At 47.6% G+C, this 20,089-nt stretch overlaps 1 protein-coding gene across 1 annotated transcript; it reads left to right on the top strand.

The window, feature by feature from the left end:
* Window positions 1–1,061: 1,061 nt before the first annotated feature.
* Window positions 1,062–17,243, top strand: LOC148143623 (uncharacterized). The gene is made up of 2 exons (XM_087975249.1): window positions 1,062–1,518; window positions 16,248–17,243. The coding sequence occupies exons 1-2, from the start codon at window positions 1,062–1,064 to the stop codon at window positions 17,066–17,068; spliced, it is 1,278 nt and encodes a 425-aa protein (XP_087831375.1). The 3' UTR covers window positions 17,069–17,243.
* The last annotated feature ends 2,846 nt before the right edge of the window (window positions 17,244–20,089 follow it).

The following is a 20,089-nucleotide window of genomic DNA, read 5'->3' as shown; positions in this document are numbered from 1 at the left end:
AAGCAGGCTGGCAAGCGAAACTAGACAGCACTTGCAGACAAGGGAATACCTGTACACTTCAAGCACCCACTAACAATGACAGAGTACCACAGCTATCCCAAAGCCCTGAGGGCAGTTTCACAACCCAGCAATACCAAAGCCACACAAAGAACAGGTCAGACAGAGAGGCACCAGCAAGAGCATTGCTCCCAGGACAGGACAATGGAAGCACCTCACCGCTTCAGAGGAGACATTAGCACCTACCTGCGAAGAGGAATGGAAGCTCCTGATTCATCGATACTGTCAGAATGTTGCTTTGTGTAGAGAATTAGGACATTCCTCTGATAACTGTTTTCCGATTAGCATCATTGTAACTAGATTACTCCATTTCCAGCAACAACATTTCACTGCCACCCAGAGAATTGGCTATGAGGTTGCTTTACTATCCAAAGCATCCTGTGCCCACAACGTGCCCCTGCCCTGAACCCCACCACCCTGCTCCCACTCACTCTGACCACCATTACGGATGACCACGACTGTTTAGACCTTGTCCAGCAGGTCGTCGCCCCGTGCCCTGACCTCTCTAAAACACCTCTAGACAACTCTGACCTCATACTCTATACAGATGGCTCATCCTTCAGGCCTTCAGACCACTGCACACTGGCAGGATATGCCCTCTGCACTTCTTTCACAGTTCTCGAGTCAGCTGCACTGCCAAATGGCGCATCTGCACAAGCTGCAGAGCTGTTTGTACTTACTAGGGCTTGTGTCATTGCTAAAGGACACACAGCAAACATTTATTCTGACTCCAGATATGCCTTCGGAGTCATCCACAATTTTGGCACATTCTGGAAACAGAGAGGCTTCATCACGTCAGCAGGGAGGCCACTACAACATGCTACGCTGATTTCTAATCTCCTGGAAGCAGCAATTATCAAATGCCGCGCCCATACCTCAGCCACTGACCCGGTCACCCTCAGGAATGCCTCAGCTGACACAGCAGCCCGGAAGTTGCACTGCACCCCACCATCTTCATCCTGCAGGCCCCCAGAATAGCACAGGCCCCAGTATTGCCTGACCCCATGGAGGCTGTGCAAGCTACTCAAGAAACTGCTCCACAGCAGGAAAAGGACAGTTGGGCCTGCATTGGGGCCACACAATCTCCTTCCCTCAACCTGATAACATACCCTGATGGCCACATCATTTGCCCAAGTGCCCACCTACACACACTGGCCCTCGCAGCCCACAGCATTGGCCATACAGGCAAGAGGGGCATGATACACACTGTAACGCAGTCCTGGTATGCACCAGGATTCACTGCCGCTGCCCAAGTCCTGCTGTCACAGTACCTCATCTGCCTGCTGAAGAATGCAGGGAAGCCAGTTGCCAAGTACCTGCCAGTTCCTGAGGGGCCTTTCAGCCTCTTACAGATTGACTTCACACACATGCCCCAAAAACAGGGTTACAAGTACATCCTGGTCATCAACGACATGTTCTCCAAATGGGTGGAAACATTTCCCACAAGAAAGGATGATGCATGTATGGTAGTAAAATGCCTCCTAAAGGATGTCATCCCCAGATTTAGAGTTTCCAGCAGCTTAGAGACGGAGAGGGGGACTCACTCATGGCTTGGCTTGTGACCAGCATTAGCGAGGCACGAGGGATACCACGGCGACACCCCATCCCCAACCAACCCCAGTCGTCAGGCATGGTCGAGCGGATGAATGGCATCCTGAAGACCACACTGACTAAAACCACCCAGAAAACAGGACTGACCTGGTCAGACACCTTGCCATTTGCTACACATGCGCAGCCAAACTGAACAGCTGTGCTCACCCCTTTTCAAGTACTTATGGGGCAGCCTATGCCCACTGCCACCAGACCCCTGACACTCACCACAGACACAGCCCTGCTTCTGACACAAGAGGCCCCACTAGGGTATGTCCAGGCCCTTAGCAGGAGCATTAGTGCTCACACAACCAGGTCAGGGCTGCATTGCCCACACCCCAATCATTGTGCATTCATCTGTTCTGACCTTGGGACTATGTCATGATAAAATCACTAGGAAAAGATTCTCTCTCCCCTCGGTGGAAAGGTCTGTACCGGATCCTGATGACAACCCGGACTGCTGTGAAACCGGAAGGATGGCCCGAATGGACACATACCACCCGCTGCAAGAGGGGTCCATAACCTCTGAACAGGAACCACACAGAGGAAGGCACCACTCCGAACACAGAGGATGAATCCAGCTGCTCGCGGCAGCCATCACCATCTGATCTGTCTGACCATCACACTGTGGCTTGCTGGTGAACAGGGCCAAGGGGCAGCACATTTCATAACCCACTGTGATTTGCAGGCCAACACCTTCCTCAAAATGGCCCATGGGTATGCCCAGCGATTTAATCAGACCCGCTGCTGGGTCTGCACTAGGTCCCTGTCCACTCTCACGGGGGGCATTTCCTTAGCCTCAATCCCCTTAAACATCTCTGACATGGCGGAATGGTGCCTGGAACCTGACAGGTCCCCTGAAGTTACCACACTCAAAATACCACCAGCAATGACCAAATATGGGGGCAACAGTCCAGCCCGCTGGAGGTCTGCGGGTTACCACCTGGAAAAATATAAAGGGTGGTTTTACCCGGCCTACAACCTCTCCCATGAGCCCCCAGCCCTGACCATTGCCGACACTAACACACACGGGCCACCTGCAGGATCCATCTGTTTGAAACACACACTGCCATCTGGATGGGAGGCTGGCTGAAGCGGGTGCACTGACTACCTGCTCCTAACTCCCGCAGCACGCAGGTCCGCTGCAGAAGGCAGCATTTTAAACTGACAGTCCTCAACAAGATCACCCAGAATACCACCTTCCTCACCAGCTGGACAGGGACCCAGACACTGCATCTCCAGACCGACAATGGCACCTATTTTATCTGTGGCCACAAAGCCTACCCCTGGCTGCTGTTGTCCTGGACTGGGAGCTACAATATTGGATATGCGGTACCATTCATTTATCACTCCCAGTCCCCTCCCTGCTTCTACAGTTACAGGTAGAAGCCCACAAAACTCGCTGTCACAGTACAGGAGATGGCAAACTCCACAGCAGATGCATTCACCCAGCTGAATGTGGAGGCTGTTGCCATCTGTACTGTGACTCTGCAGAACAGGATGGCCCTGGACTACCTACTCACTGTGAAAGAGGGCACGCGCAGAGCCTGACTGCAGGGACTGATAGCCCTCATCGCTATCATTGCCAGGCTTAGAGTGCTAGCCATGGCTATCCGACTGTGCTGTTCACACCTATGTACAATTTTGTTACCCTCTGTCCCCCTTACCACTCACCTAGCACAGATCCACTGGGAGAACATCCCTGTCCCGAAAATAGCCTCTCCTGGACCAGACTCGGACACTGAGAGCTATCTGTCTGATACCGAGACCCCCACCCGACAATCCCCCTGGCTCCGGCTACATTGCCCCTTCTCGTCCCTCCCCAAAGCAAAACAAAAAGAAAAGCGGGGGGAAGTTGTGGAAAAAGATCTGCCACTCTGCCAACCCACAATAGGCCCACAAAAGCAAAATTGGCCAAACTGTACCTAAAACACCCAGAATGCCCATGCAGGCTCACAAACCAAACCTGACAACACACACGGACAAAGGAATGCACTTCAACCTCACTAACAATGACAGAGAACCAGGTATCTCAAGCCCCAAGGACAGTTTCACAACCCAACAATACCAAAGCCACACAAAGAGCAGGTCAGACAGAGAGGCACCAGCAAGGACTTGCTTCCGGAACAAGAAATGGAAGCACCTCACCACTTCAGAGGAGAAGTTAACACCTACCTGTGAAGAGGAATGGAACCATCGATAGTCAGGATGTTACACTGTGTGAAGGAACAGGACATTCATCTGATAACTGTTTTCCAATTAGCATCCTTGTAACTAGATTACTCCATTTCCAGATACATTGTATATTCCCCATTTCTTAATCAGCCTTATTGTACAGCATTATTATAAAAACTGGTCTCATCCTCAGCTCTTAGAAGAGAAATTCGGATCTACCTGTACAGACTGTCAGTTCTGTGTCAGCCGAGTCAGTTTCTCTTCCAGTGACATTGCTTGTAATAAAGTGTTTGTAAATTTCACTTTGAACTGTGCTTTGTGATCTCTAACTTATTGGGCAAATTTCTCCGACATGCTATAACAGGGCAACCAGAACTGTACTCAGTACTCTGAAAGTGGTCTTACCAACATGATGTCCCAACACCTATACACAACGCTGTGAACAATGAAGGCAAGTGTACTGAACGCCTCTTAACCACCCTGTCTACCAATGATGCAATTTTCATAGAACAATGTACCTGAAACCCACCATGTCTCTGTTCTACAACGCAACCCAGGGCCCTATCATTAACTATACAAATCCTGCCCTTCCTTGTTTTAGCAAAATGAAACCTCTCGCTTTTATCCATACCTCTCTCATACACACGCTCTCTCTGAGACACTCACACCCTCTCACAGGCTTCTCCTCCATCACACTCACGCTTCAAGCATGCACACACGCAAACAGACACATGCGCTCTCATGCATACACACTCTCTCATGCATGCACAGGTCTATGGGGTGAATTTGCATTAGATTAGATTAGATTACTTACAGTGTGGAAACAGGCCCTTCGGCCCAACAAGTCCACACCGCCCCGCCGAAGCGCAACCCACCCATACCCCTACATTTACCCCTTACCTAACACTACGGGCAATTTAGCATGTCCCTTTGTAATTGGATCCTTGGTACAGCCTTAACCCGGAGGAAGTATTGCCTCACTCAGCAATTTCAACCCAGACCCTGCATCCAAGTAAGTTTCTCCCTGTTCATTTCTGCACGTGGGGGAGTCAACCACACTGCTCTACGTCTGGAGTCACATGTAGGCCACCCGGGTAAAGGATGCAGCTGGGACAACTGAGTGAATCCTTTCCTGCAACGGCAGTTTCCTTTCCTAAAAAGGGCATGAGTGAATCAGACGGGGGATCTCACGCCCCCGCCCCCAAAAATGGTTTCAGCGTTAGATTCCGAACTCCAGATTTCTGACCGAATTCCAATTCCGCCATCTGCCACAACGGGATTCAAACACAAGGGTCCAGTCGATAATGGAACTCTGCCATTGCTCCTTCAATCCCCCTGCCATGGCATGTGAACTCGCTGGTGCCTCTGCAGGTGGGAAGAGCGGGTGAATCCCTTCCCACACTGAGAGCAGGTGAATGGCCACTCCCCAGTGTGGACCCGCTGGTGGGCCAGCAGGGTGGAGGCCTGTGTGAAGCCCTTCCCACACTCAGGGCAGCTGAAGGGTCTCTCCCCAGTATGGACCCGCTGGTGCTTCAGTCTGTCGGAGGAATTGCTGAAGGCTTTCCCGCACTCGGACCAGGTGAAGGGCCTCTCCCTGGTGTGGACCCGCCGATGGGTCAGCAAGGTGAAGGCATGGGTAAAGCCCTTCCCGCATTTGGGGCAGCTGAAGGGCCTCTCCCCCGTGTGGACCCGCTGGTGCTTCAGTCTGTCGGAGGAATTGCTGAAGGCCTTTCCGCACTCGAGGCAGCTGAAGGGCCTCTCCCCCGTGTGGACCCGCTGGTGCCTCAGCAGGGCGGAGGAATTGCTAAATACCTTCCCACACTCAGGGCAGCTGAAGGGCCTCTCTCCCGTGTGGCCCCGCTGATGCCTCAGCAGGGCTGAGGAATTGCGAAAGGCCTTCCTGCACTCGGTGCAAAGAAACGGCCTCTCCCTGGTGTGGACCTGCCGGTGGGTCAGCAGACTGGAGGCCTGGGTAAAGCCCTTCCTGCATTTGGGGCAGCTGAAGGGCCTTTCCACCGTGTGGACCCGTTGGTGCTTCAGCAGGTCAGAGGAATTGCTGAAGGCCTTACCGCACTCTGTGCAGGGGAACGGCTTCTCCCCGGTGTGAGTGCGCCGATGATTCTCCAGGGCAGACGGGAAATGGAAACTTTTCCCACAGTCACCACATTTACATGGTTTCTCTCCGGAGCGGGATCGCTCAGGTTTTTCCATGGCCAAAACTACGGACAAAAATGTGTTGAGCCCCTCCCTGCCGTGAATTCCTCTTTCCAGCCTGTATAACTATTTCTGGCTCCACACTCAGTGCACTGCAACAGTACGGTCTCTCATCCAGTCCCACTGATTCTGAAAACATACAGAAACAGGAACCAAAAAGCTTTGCTCCTTCTCACAGAATCACAGTTGAAAATTGTTGCGTTCCCAATGGATTGAGTGACTGTCAGACATTGACATCAAAGTGAGGACTGCAGACGCTCGACACTCAGTGTCGAAAAGTGCGGCGCTGGAAAAGCGCAGCAGGTCAGGCAGCATCCAAGGAGCAGGAGAGTCGATGTTTCAAGCATAAGCCCTTCATCTGTTGATTTTGAAACTTCCAAATTCAGATCTTCAAATAATCTGTAAAAAGAGATTACAAAAATCATCACTGTCAGTGCAGGGTAGAAATTCAGCACAAGCAACTCTACTTTCTGCAGAACGTTCTTTTCTTTTCTTACTCCACAAAATTGAAAGCACCATCCCACTCTCTCTCTCTCTCTCCCCCTCTGTTCTCACTCCGTGCTAATTCTCCTGAAGGTGCTGATTCAGGATCTTACAGGGGCAGAAAAGCAAAAATATCAAGACTGACATCTCTCTGAATTTTGGATAACTCCACCTGAAAGTTAATATCTTTCCCAACACTGGAATACTGCTGAGACTGAACAGGTCTGATTTTGGGAAACAAATACTGTGTCAATTCAGGGTGAACCTGCAATGCAGCTTCTTTACGAACAATGAGGCACGAAATGGTTAACATCCCCAGGAAGGGGGAGAAAAGGAGACATCAAGGTATTGACACCGACACCAGAGAGAAAGTTAACATGCCGATCAGGTATCCAGAAATAATCTAGGCCCGTTTGCCAGCACTTGGCCCATTTTCCTTTAACACCTTCCTATTCATATACCCATCCAGATACCTTTTTAGCTTAGATTAGATTAGATTAGATTAGATTAGATTAGATTAGATTACAGTGTAGAAACAGGCCCTTCGGCCCAACAAGTCCACACCGACCCGCCGAAGCGAAACCCACCCATACCCCTACATTTACCCCTTACCTAACACTACGGGCAATTTAAATGTTGTGATTGCACCAGCCTCCACCACTTCCTCTGGCAGCTCATTCCTTACACACACCGCCCTCTGAATGAAAAAGTTGCCCCTTACGTCCCTTTTAAACCTTCCCTTCCCCACCCCACCTGCCCACCCTGAACCTATTACCCTTACATTCTGGAGTATCCCATCTCAAGGAAAAGACCTTGACTATTTACCCCATCCATGCCTCTCATGATTTTATCAATTTCAGCCTCCAGCGTGCAAGGGGAAACAGTCTCAGTCTGCTTGGCCTCTCCCTATCACTCAAACCCCCCAACCCTGGCAACATCCTTGTAAATCTTTTCTGAACCCTTTCAAGTTTCACAACATCCTTCTGATAGGAGGGAGACCAGAACTGCACACAACCTTCCAAAAGTGGCTATGGTTCTGCTGAACAATGGCAATTTAATTCCAAAATATTAATTTCTTCATGAGAAGGGAATAATTGGCAATGTAGCTGTAAGAGGCCTCTTGCGGAAGAGTGAAGAACTGAGTGAGAGAACTTTCCATTAAAATGAGAGGAACAGAGGTGATTCTGAGACTGGGGACTTAAATCTAAAGCAAGGAAATTACAGTCACAAACAGGCCACAACAAATGAAGGAACATTATTGAAAGAAATGACAAACATTTAAAGAGCACCTGGAGGAACTGCAACAGTTGTCCATTCCTGTCTGAAAATATAAAACACAGAAGGTGGCACAGCCACGGCTAACAAGGGACATGATGGATAGGACTAGATCCAAAGGAGTGGCGTACAAATTGGCTCAAAATAAAGTAGCAGATCTGAAGACTGGGAGCAGTTCAGGTTTCAACAAAAGGATTGGTCAAAAGGGGAAAATGGGGAATGTGAAGAGGAAGAAAATTAGAGAAAACAATAACAACTAGAACAGGCAAAGTTCTCATGTGGAACAAAGAGATGGCAGACCAATCAACCACATATGTTGCTTCTATCATAAAACACAGGTAACATCCCATGCTCGGGTTGAGGGATTTGAGCTATCGGGAGAAGTTAAACATGCTGGCGGTTTTCCGTGGAGAGTCGGACACTGAGGGATGACCTTATAAAGGTTTATAAAATGATGAGGTGCACGGATAGAATAAATAGACAAAGTCTTCTCCCTGGGGTGGGGTGGTTGATAACTCTAGAACATAGGTTTAGGGTGAGAGGGGAAAGATTTAAATGAGATGTAAGCGGCAACTTTTTCATGCAGAGAGTGGTAAGTGTATGGAATGAACTGCTGGAGGAAGTGGAGGAGGCTAGTGCAATTGCAACATTTAAAAGGCATCTGGATGGGTATGTGAATAGGAAGGGTTCGGAGGGATATGGGCTGGGTGCTGGCTCAAGTTCTCCCTCCTCCTGCATTGAATTCAAATCCATCTTCATCATGTCTTTCCTCCACTCTTGGCGTTCTCTTTTCTCCTGTCTACAAACTGAAAATAACATCAACACATCAATGCTCTCCTGGTCACTGTGATCTTGGAAGTACCCAGTTTCGGTTCCAGCTCCACAAATGATCAGATTCATTCACCTTTTTCACAGTCCGCCTTCGTGTCATTCTAGATCTCTCTCTCTCTCTCCCACTCCCTTTTCCTGTTTTAAGGCCACACAAACCAAGCTCAGGGCCAGGTCTCTCAGAGTGAAATGAGGAAATTCTAGTTGAATGACACCAACTGTCACTTCTCTCCCGGAAATGACAGCTGATGGTGCCCTCACCAAGATGGCCGCCCGCACTCCCCGCCCCAAGGCAACATGCGCCTTATCCTTACAAAGATGGCGCCCTGTTACCCGGGCAACACGAGAGCTCCTTCGGTGGTGAAGTCGGCCTGGGGAGGTTTTCTTCACGGCCTCAGGCCTCCCCCTCGGAGTTTATAAACTCCCCAGTCTCCCTCCTCCCGCGGTTCCCAATCCTACCCTGTCTCACTGTCTCCTCTCCCCGGGATGTTTCTGAAACCTGGTCCTGTTCTGAAGGAGGATCACCGGACCCGAAACGCGCTGCCGGACCTGCTCAGCTTTTCCAGCGGTTTCTGTTCTTGTTCCTTCAGCCGCCGGCGCCATTCCTCTCCCGCACTCAGTAACTTTACCTCACCGCACGCATGCGCACTGCCAGGGGCCCATAGAGAGGTTTCTCGATCGCATGGTATCGTGGGAATTGAAGGCGCCATTAATGTCATGAAATCCAGTATCCCATATGCCTTCTTAACTGTCCTATTCACGTGTTAATGAAGTTAATGAAGAAGGGCTCATGCCCGAAACGTCGATTCTCCTGCTCCTTGGATGCTGCCTGACCTGCTGCGCTTTTCCAGCAACACATTTTCAGCTCTGATCTCCAGCATCTGCAGTCCTCACTTTCTCCTCCTTCATGAAGTACACGTCAGGGGTAAATCATTCATCGATTTTAGATTTATACATTGAGTGGAACACTACAGGTGTTTAACTCTAAACTCTAGTTCCAATTCAGTGTCAGTATAATCGCTTTTTATCTGCTCTAAAATAAGCACCGAATCAATGCACTCCATCTGATCCTTCTTAACGTTGATTTTCTTTAGTTTGCAGATTCCAACACCCTGTTTAAATAATTTATTAAAATCTACTTCTGGTACATGGGTGTCACTGGCTGGCCAGCATTTGGTTCTCCTTGAGAATGTGGTGGTGAGCTGCCTTCTTGAACTATTGCAGTACACATCTTGTACGGTGACCCACAACGTCTTGAGGGAAGAAATTCCAGGATTTGGACCAGTGACACTGAAGGAACATCTCCAAGTGAAGATGGTGAGTGGCTTGGAGGGGTACTTGCAAGAGGTTGTGTTCCCATGTATCTGTTTCCTGGTCCTTCTAGATGGAAGTGGCTGTTAGTTTGAAAGGCAATTTGTAAGGTGCTTTGGTAAATTTTTGCAGTGCATCTTGTAGATACTACACACTACTGCTTCTGAACAGTGGATATGGTACCAATCAAGCAGGCAACATTGACCTGGATGGTATGAAGCGTTTCAAATACAGTTGAAGCTGCAACCCCATCCAAGCTAGTGGGGAGTATTCCATTACACTGCTGACTTGTGGCTTGTGGAAGTTGGAACAGGTTTTGGAGAGTCAGGAGGTGAGTTACTCACTACAGTATTTCTGGCCTCTGACCTGCTCTTGTAGCCACTGTGTATGTATAGTTCATCTAGTTGAGTTTCTGTTCAATGGTTAACCCCAAGGATGTTGATCGAGGGGTATTTAGTGACAGTAACATTGTTGATATCACAGGTCAGTGGTCAGATTATCTCTTTTGGGGATGAGTCATTCTGTGACATTTGCATGGCATTCATGTTACTTGCCACTCATCAGCCCATTGGATATGGTTAAGATCTTGAAGCATTTCAAGCAGAGTTTTATTTAGAGAAATGAGAGGTGTTGCATTTTGCAGCTGTATAAGACATTGTTTAGGCCACTTTTGGAATACTGTGTTCAGTTCTGGTCTCCCTGCGATAGCAAAGAGGTTGTGAAACTTTGGAAGTGGTTGGAGAAGATTTACAAGGCTGTTGCCATGCTTGTGACCTACAGTGAGAGGCTGAAGAGGCCAGGGATATTTTCCCTGGAGAATTGGAGGCTATGGGGGTGATCTTATAGATGTTTATGAGGGGCATGGATAGGGTAAATACCCAAGCACTTTTTCCCAGGGTAGAGGAGTCCAAAACTAGAGGGCATATGTTTGAGGTGAGAGGGGAATGATTTAAAAGGGACGTGACCGGCAAGGTTTTCATGCAGAGGATGGTGCATGTGTGTAACAAACTACCAGATAATGACAACATTTAAAAGGCATCTGGATAGGTACATGAATAGGAAGGATTTAGAGGGATATGGGCCAAATGCGACTAGGTTAATTTAGGATATTTGGTAGGCATGACAAGCTGGGCCGAAGGGTCTGTTTCCATGCTTTATAACTCTAATCAGCTTTGCTGAAAGCAGAAGAGTCAGAGCACTTTCAGAGCAGCTTTCAAAGATGTTTTGCCCTTACTGGGAGCAATAGACAATAGGTGCAGGAGTAGGCCATTCTGCCCTTCAAGCCTGCACCACCATTCAATATGATCATGGCTGATCATCCTTAATCAGTATCCTGTTCCTGCCTTAGCTCCATAACCCTTGATTCCACTATTCATGAGAGCTCTATCCAACTCTTTCTTAAATGAATCCAGAGACTGGGCCTCCACTGCCCTCTGGGGCAGAGCATTCCACACAGCCACCACTCTCTGGGTGAAGAAGTTTCTCCTCATCTCTGTCCTAAATGGTCTAACCCGTATTTTTAAGCTGTGTCCTCTGGTTCGGCACTCACCCATCAGCGGAAACATGTTTCCTGCCTCCAGAGTGTCCAATCCTTTCATCATCTTATATGTCTCAATCAGATCCCCTCTCAGTCTTCTAAACTCAAGGGTATACAAGCCCAGTCGCTCCAGTCTTTCAGCGTAAGGTAGTCCCGCCATTCCAGGAATTGACCTCGTGAACATACGCTGCACTCCCTCAATAGCCAGAATGTCTTTCCTCAAATTTGGAGACCAGAACTGCACACAATACTCCGGTATGGTCTCACCAGGGCCCTGTACAGCTGCAGAAGAACCTCTTTGCTTCTATACTCAATCCCTCTTGTTATGAAGGCCAGCATGCTATTAGCCTTCTTCACCACCTGCTGTACCTGCATGCTTACCTTCATTGACTCGTGTACAAGAACACCCAGATCTCTTTGTACTGCCCCTTTACCTGAATTGATTCCATTTAAGTAGTAATATGCCTTCCTGTTCTTGCCACCAAAGTGGATAACCATACATTTATCCACATTAAACTGCATCTGCCATGCATCTGACCACTCACCTCACCTGTTCAGGTCACCAGTAATCTCCTAACATCCTCCTCACATTTAACCCTGCCACCCAGCTTAGTATCATCAGCAAATTTGCTAATGTTATTACTAATACCATCTTCTATATCATTAATATATATTGTAAAAAGCTGCGGTCCCAGCACTGATCCCTGCGGTACCCCACTGGTCACTGCCTGCCATTCCAAAATGGAGCTGTCTATCACTACTCTTTGTTTCCTATCAGCCAACCAACTTTCAATCCAAGTTAGTACTTTTCCCCCAATACCATGCGCCCTAATTTTGCTCACTAACCTCCTATGTAGGACTTTATCAAAAGCTTTTTGAAAGTCCAGGTACACTTCATCTACTGGATGTCCCTCGTCCATCTTCAGAGGTACATCCTCAAAAAAATTCCAGATTATTAGTCAAGCATGATTTCCCCTTCATAAATCCATGCTGACTCTGACCTATCCTGTTACTACTATCCAGATGTGTCATAATTTCATCCTTTATAATAGATTCCAGCATCTTTTCCACCACTGAGGTCAGACTAACTGGTCTATAATTTCCTGCTTTCTCTCTCCCACCTTTCTTAAAAACTGGTACAACATTATCCACCCTCCAATCCGCAGGAACTGATCCCGAGTCTATCGAACTCTGGAAAATAATCACCAAAGCATCCACGATTTCTCGAGCCACCTCCTTCAGTACCCTGGGATGTAGACCATCAGGCCCCGGGAACTTATCGACCTTCAGACCTAACAGTCTCTCCAACACCAAATTATGGCAAATATAAATTCCCTTAAGTTCAGGTCCTTCAGCCACTGTTACCTCAGGGAGACAGTTTGTGTCTTCCCTAGTGAACACAGATCTGAAGTACCAATTCAATTCTTCTGCCATTTTTTTGTTCCCCGTAATATATTCCCCTGTTTCTGTCTTCAAGGGCCCAATTTTAGTCTTAACCATTTTTTTGCCTTTCACATATCTAAAAAAGCTTTTACTATCCTCCTTTATGTTTTTGGCCAGTTTACCTTCGTACCTCATTTTTTCTCTGTGTATTTCCTTCTTAGTTATCCTCTGTTGTTCTTTAAAAGCTTCCCAGTCCTCCATTTTCCCACTTATCTTTGCTATGTTATACTTTTTCTCTTTTAACTTTATATGTTTCTTAACTTCCCTCGTCAGCCATGGCCACCCATGCCTCCTCCTAGGATCTGTCTTACTTTTTGGAATGAACTGATCCTGCATCTTCTGCATTATACACAGAAATATCTGCCATTGTTCCTCCACTGTCATCCCTGCTAAGGTATTGCACCATTGAACTTTGGCCAGCTCCTCCCTCATAGCTCCATAGTTCCCTTTATTCAACAGAAATATTGTCACTTCCGATTGTACCCTCTCCTTCTCAAATTGCAGATTGAAGCTTATTGTATTATGGTCACTACTTCCCAATGGCTCCTTCACTTCGAGGTCCCTGATCAATTCTGGTTCATTGCACAGAACAAGTTACAGTGAAATCTTTAATTTGTGGGACAGCAACTGAGTGAATGAGTATATCCAGAATTTTAGTGGAAAGTGGGAATTCATTGCACTGTGGGGATGAAGTGCTTTAAGGTTCACCGGCAGTAAGTACAGGTGTGCTGAGTGAATGGTTAGGTGGGTTCTTGTTTTAAACTGCTCATTTCTTTCAGCCTCCAGCATTGTATTTCCACTGCTGTACATCAGAAGAAGTGAATCAGTCACTGTTATCATTAGAAACCTTACGGTTTTCAATACCTCATTGTTTCCTGAGCATTTTAAAGTTTACTGACAGCAGCGGGGTTTGGGTCGTATTCACTGGAAACGATTAAGCAAACAGATAACACACATACGAGAGGGCAGGGTGGGACTTGTCTTTTGATTTGGTGGAAGGTGGGAGGTTCTGCGCGCTGTGATCCGGTGCAAACACGACTGCATTAAATCATTCAATCTCTACAGTGTGGAAGTAGGCCATTCAACCCCTCTGAAGAGCATGCCATCCCGACCCACGCCCACCAGCTCCCTGCCCTGTCTAGTAGTTCCTGCTGGGGGATGAGACTCGGCCATAAAATTAGGGGGAGTAGATTTAAGGTAGAGATGAGGAGGAGCTGTTTTTCCCGGAGAGTAGTTAATCTGTGAAGGGTGAGGGTGGATTGGCCATGCTAAATTGCCCCACATGGTCCAGGGATGTGCAGATTAGGGTGGATTCGCCATGTTAAATTACCCATAGTGCCCAGGTATGTGCAGGTGAGGTCTATTCGGGGGGTAAATATCGGGCAGGAGGGGAAGGGGAATGGATGTGGGTGGGTTACCCTTCGGAGGGTCGGTGTGGTCTCATTGGGCCGGGTGACCTGCTTCTACATTGTGCGGATTCTCTGAAGGGAAAATCTTTTTGCAAACTGCGCAGGGCAGTGCTGGCCGTCAATCCGGAGCAGGCGCAGTGCGGAGCCGCCGTTCGCCCCGCCCCTTCCGCTCGTCACGACCCGTCTCGTAGGCCGTCGCTCGACACTTGCTCCTCCCACTGTCCCGGCCGCGCTCCGTCTCTGTACCCGCCTCTCGCTCCACCCAGTCGCCCCGCCCCTGACCCCGATCGTCGCTCCGCCCCCCTCCCCGCTGCTCGCCCCTCCCCTTCCTGTCTCTCCTTCCGCCGCCTCGACCCATCGATGACGTCACAACGCGGAAGTGGCTCTGCTCGGTTCAGAGTAAAACCCTTTCGCTGGGCAACTCTTCAATCTAAGACGGAGAAAATCTGTTCACTGGTAGCAACTGGAGTGACTCCAGGGAGGGCGCAGACTCTGCAAACTCAGGTATGTGTCTTAATTGCCCAGGTGAGGAGGGACAGAAGGATAGGGTGGGGCTGTTTTCCCCAGCCCGCGCCAGAATCTTAGGGGTAACCTTATAGACTTTTATAAAATCATAAGGAGCGTGGATAGGGTAAATAGACATGGTCTTTTCCTTGGAGTGGGAGAGTCCAGAACGAGAGGGTGATTGGTTTAGGGTGAGGGCGGCGGGGGAGGGGGCGTGGAGATTTAAAAGAGACCTAAGGAGGCAACTATTTCACGAGGTTTGGACGGGTGTGAATGTGTGTACGGAATGACCTGCCAGAGAAAGTAGTGGAGGCTGGTACAATCACAGCATTTAAAAGGCATTTGGACGGGTGTATCAATACGAACGGTTCAGAGGGCCAGGGAACACGTGCTGGCAAATGTGACTGGATTAATTTAGGCTATCTGGTCAGTACAAGAGTTTGACTGAAGTGCCTGTGCCTGTTTCTGTTTCTGTGTGTATATGACTCTGGCTTTCCACTAACGTTTGCCACGTCTGTATGTTCAGTTTCTCTCTCTGGTGTCAGTGTTAATACCTTGGTGTCACATTATGCTCCCCTTCCCGGGGACATTAACCATTTCTTGAGGTTGTTCCTCAAGAAGCTGCATTGCAGGTTCATCCTGAATTGGCACAGTTTATTTTGTTTTCCAAATCAGACCTGCTCACTCTCAGCATTATGCCAATGACGTGAAAGATATTAACTTTCAGGTGGAGTTTCAGAGAGATAAGTCTTGACGTTTTTGCTTTTCTGCTCCTATAAGATCCTGAATCAGCACCTTCAGGAGAATTAGTTAAAGTGGAATGAGAACAGAAGGGGAGAGAGAGAATGGGATGGCACTTTCAATTTTGTGGAATAATAAAAGAAAAGAGTGTTCTCCAGAAAGCAGAATTGCTTGTTCTGAATTTCTCCCCTGGACTGACAGTGATGACTTTTACATTATCTTTTTACAGCGTTTGAAGATCTGAAGACAGAAGTTTCACAATCAACTGTAACGTCAACTCTCCTGCTCCTCGATGCTACTTGATGTGCTGTGAATTTTCAAGTGCCGTGCTTTTTGACAGTGACTCTCCAGAGTCAGCAGTCCTCACTTTGATGTCAATGTCTGACGGTCACTAAATCCATCAGGACCACAACGATTTTTGACTGCAATTCTGTGAGAAGGAGCAAAGCTTTTTGGTTCCTGTTCGAGTACATTTCCAGTATCAGTGGGACTGGATGAGAGACCTACTGTTGCAGTGCACTGAGTGTGGAGCGTGTAACAGCTATACCGCCTGTTAAGAGGAAATCACGGTGCGAAGGGGCTCTACATGCGTTTGTGTGCGGCTGAAGCTTCGGCCATGGAAAAACCTGAGGAATCCCGCCCTGCGGAGAAACCATGGAAGTGTGGTGACTGAGGGAAAGGCTTCTATGTCCCATCTGCCCTGGAAACTCATCTGCGCAGTCACACCAGAGAGAGGCCCTTCAGCTGCCCTGAGTGTGGGAAGGGCTTTACCCAGGCCTCTGCCCTGCGGACTCACCAGCGGGTCCACACAGGGGAGAGGCTGTTCCCGTGTCCCGAGTGCGGGAAAGCCTTCAGCAATTCCTTCAACCTCCAGACACACAGGCGACTCCACACTGGTGAGAGGCCGTTTTCTTGCTCCGAGTGCAAGAAGGCATTCAGACATTCCTCTGACCTGCTGACCCACTGGCGGGTCCACACGGGGGAGAGGGCCTACAGCTGCCCCGAGTGTGGGAAGGCCTTCAGGAATTCCTCCCATCTGCTGACTCACCAGCGGGTCCACACGGGGGAGAGGCCATTCACCTGCCCCAAGTGGGGGAAGAGATTTAGTCAGGTGAGCAACTTGTGGAAGCACCAGCGTCTCCACACTGGGGAGAAGCCCTTCAGCTGCCCCGAGTGCAGGAAGGCCTTCAGCAGTTCCACCACTCTGCTGACCCACCGGCGGATCCATATGGGGGAGAGGCCATTCCCCTGCACAGAGTGCGGGAAGGCCTTCAGTAATTCCTCCATCCTGCTGAGACACCAGAGGGTTCACACAGGAGAGTGGCCCTTCAGCTGCCCTGAGTGCAGGAAGGGGTTCAGCGATTCCTCCAATCTCCAGACCCACCAGCGGATCCACACTGGGGAGAAGCCCTTCGGCTGCAAAGAGTGTGGGAAGGCCTTCATCCGATCCTCCCACCTGCGGAGGCACCAACGAGTTCATGTGCCATCGCAGGATGATTGAAGGAGTAACAACCGAGTGCCATTAGGGACTGGACTATCAACCCAGTTCCTGGGACTCCTGAGTTTGAATCCAGCCGCAGCAGATCACGGAATTGGAATTCGGTCAGAAATCTGGATTTCAGAATCTGATGATGAAACCGTTTTTAGGGTGGGGTGAAATTGCTGAGTGAGGCAATACTTCCTCCAGGTTACAGCCGTACCAAGGATCCAATTACAAAGGACAACTTGGTGATGACCAACAGTAAAGAAAGTGAGGTAGGATTGGGGTGGGGGGGGGGGGGGGGGTGAGGGGTGAGAAGTATGTGCGCTTTGACCTTGAGCTGTTTAAAAAAGCAGCTACTTTTTCTACACCTTTTTGCTGGGGGGATCTGAAGCTTTAACAAAGTTGGGTCACAATAAAGATTACCTGAACTTACCGCGGGCTCAGACTCTCATTGAAAGCTTTGAGCTCCAAGAGATTTTTTGTTTTAAAGCTGTTCATTTCTTTCAGCCTCCTGCACTAAGTTTTCAATGTTGTGTATCGGGTGGAGCAGTGAATGGGTAGCTAGTATCATTAGAAATTGTAAATTTTTCAGGAGTGCAGGTACTGTGTTTCATTGGCATTGTAAAGTTTACTGGCAGCACTGGGAGGTATGGACTGTGTTCACTAGAAACGATGTGGCGGTACCAGTATTGAACTGGGGTGGATAAAGTTAAAAATCACACAAGACCAGGTTATAGTCCAACAGATTTATTTGGAAGCACGAGCTTTCGGAGCGCCGGTCCTTCCACAGGTAGCTGTGGAGCAGGATCATAAGAAACACATCTTATAGCAAAATTCATAGTGTCATGCAACTGATGCCTTTTAGAATGGGTTGCAGGTTTCGGTTCATTAATATGTAAATCCAAGAACAACATCTAAGTCATGTTCTTGAGATGACTTATGGTTTTATTTTATTTTTAAAAAGTGACATCTCAGCTCACACAATACATTAAAGTTGTGAGGTTCGAGTCTGTCAGTATCCCAATCTTGAATCAGACTAGTTCTGTTTTTAAAGTAGGAATATATAAAATATTACATGGATCGACTGCCTGTTGATTGTGTGCTTTGTGAGCAAAATTGAAAGTATCTGCAAATATAATTCTGCCAATACAAATTCACTCCATAGAGTTGTGTGTGTGTGCATGTGAGTTTGTGTGTGAGAGTGCATGTAAGAGTGTGTGCATGCTTGGTAAAGTGTGAGTGTGATGGAGTATAAGTCTGAGAGTGTGTGAGCATGTTCGGGTGTGCGTATATGAGAGAGGTATGAATAAAAGCAAGGGATTGCATTTTACTAAAACGAGGAAGGACAGGACTTGTATAGTTAAAACAGAGACCTGGGAGGGTTCAGATACATAGTTATGCAACCTGCAAAGAACTGGTAGATTGGATGGTTAAGAAGGCATTTAGCACCATTGCCACCCAGACCCACCCCCTTACTTCATATTTCTCACAGCTAATCCACCCTACCTTGCATATCCTGAACAATAAGGGTAATTTAGCATGGCCAGTCCAGCCTAACCTACACCCTAATCTAAAAACTACCTTCTCAAGAATGTAATTTAAATGCACAACATTTCTAAGAAAAATGTCCGTCTCACTTAACACTGGGACCCAGACAGAATTCACACCTATTGTTAGAAAAGCTGTGCATTTGAATGACTTTCTTGAGAAGGTAAATAAAAACAAGTTCTGGAATTAACATGCCAAATAGCAGAAACCCATTCTAAAAGATGAAAGATTTAATCTAAAATTGTTTAATATATCACATCTCCATGACACTGGACTCCTTTGGCTATATATGCCATGATCATTATCTCATTCTCCACAACCAACCTGATAAAAGAGCGGTGCTCCAAACGTTAGTGTTTCCAAATAAATCTGTTGATTTATAACCTGGTGTTGTGAGAATTTTAACTTTGTCGAAGGAAACACGTGTTGTGGGACTGGTAACAGTTGTTATTTTGTGATCTGTTCCTCCTGAAATTTCTCCTCTGCGCAGGCACGGTTGAACAGTCTGTTTTTGTGCTTTGTGCGAGATCAGGCTGGCAGCTTTTAAATCCTTTAAAAGAAAACTGTAGGTTAGCAATCGTATTTCGAGAATGGTACTTCCAGCTCTGGTAGTCCTGTTGGGTCACCAGAGAGGGACGGAGAGAAGATGTCACATCTAAAAAGCAAACCGAAAAGTTGTTTTGTTTGTTCCGTCAGTTGAGTTGGTTCTGCACTCCGATGAGACTGGATACTGATTTTAATGGATCAGAATTGAACACTACAATGGAACACCTTAAATTTCAAGAACGTTGAAAGGGCAAATCAAACTGTAACCTTGAAGAGATATGCTTCCATTTCTAACCTTGGGTGATCCAAATGAGACATTGTTACTGATCACTCCATTTCAGAGTGCTGCTCTTTCATCAGCTGGTCGTGGACAGTAAGGTCATGATCACAGAATTTATAGCCAAAGGAGTCCACGGTCATGGAGATGTCCTTCACTAAACAATTTTAGATTAAATCTTTCATATTTTAGAATGGGCTTCTGTTCTTTGGTACGTTAATCCCAGAACTTGTTTCAAATTACCTTCAAGAATGTCATTTAAATGCAGAGCTTTTCGAACAACAATGTCAGTCTGACTCGATATTGGGACACACAGAATTCACACCTATTGTTAGAAAAGCTCTACGTTTAAATGACGTTCTGAAATGGCTGATCTTTAACATTGAGAATAGTTACATTGATATATTCAGAAACATTGTTAAAGTCTGAAAGCATGTTCAATTTTTGAAAAGAGGTGCTGAAATCTTTCTGAAACTTGCATTGAAACGTGCGTAGTTAGGCCACAGCCCAAGACAGGCTGTAAAGGATGAATGGCCTAATCCTAGTTTTGTGAAATTGATTCTGACTATGTAGAAATAGAGTCATAGAGTTGTAGAGCACAGAAGCAAACCCTTCAGTCCAGACAACCAAATATCCTAAATTAATCTAGCGACCCATTTGACAGCATT

This window comes from Chiloscyllium plagiosum, unplaced genomic scaffold (genome assembly GCF_037043375.1).
Source record: "Chiloscyllium plagiosum isolate Xiang-an unplaced genomic scaffold, Cpla_swu_hap1 HiC_scaffold_27, whole genome shotgun sequence".
NCBI classification, from domain to species: Eukaryota; Metazoa; Chordata; class Chondrichthyes; order Orectolobiformes; family Hemiscylliidae; genus Chiloscyllium; species Chiloscyllium plagiosum.
Note: the sequence above shows the minus strand (reverse complement) of the source record. Positions and strands in the feature narration are given on the sequence as shown.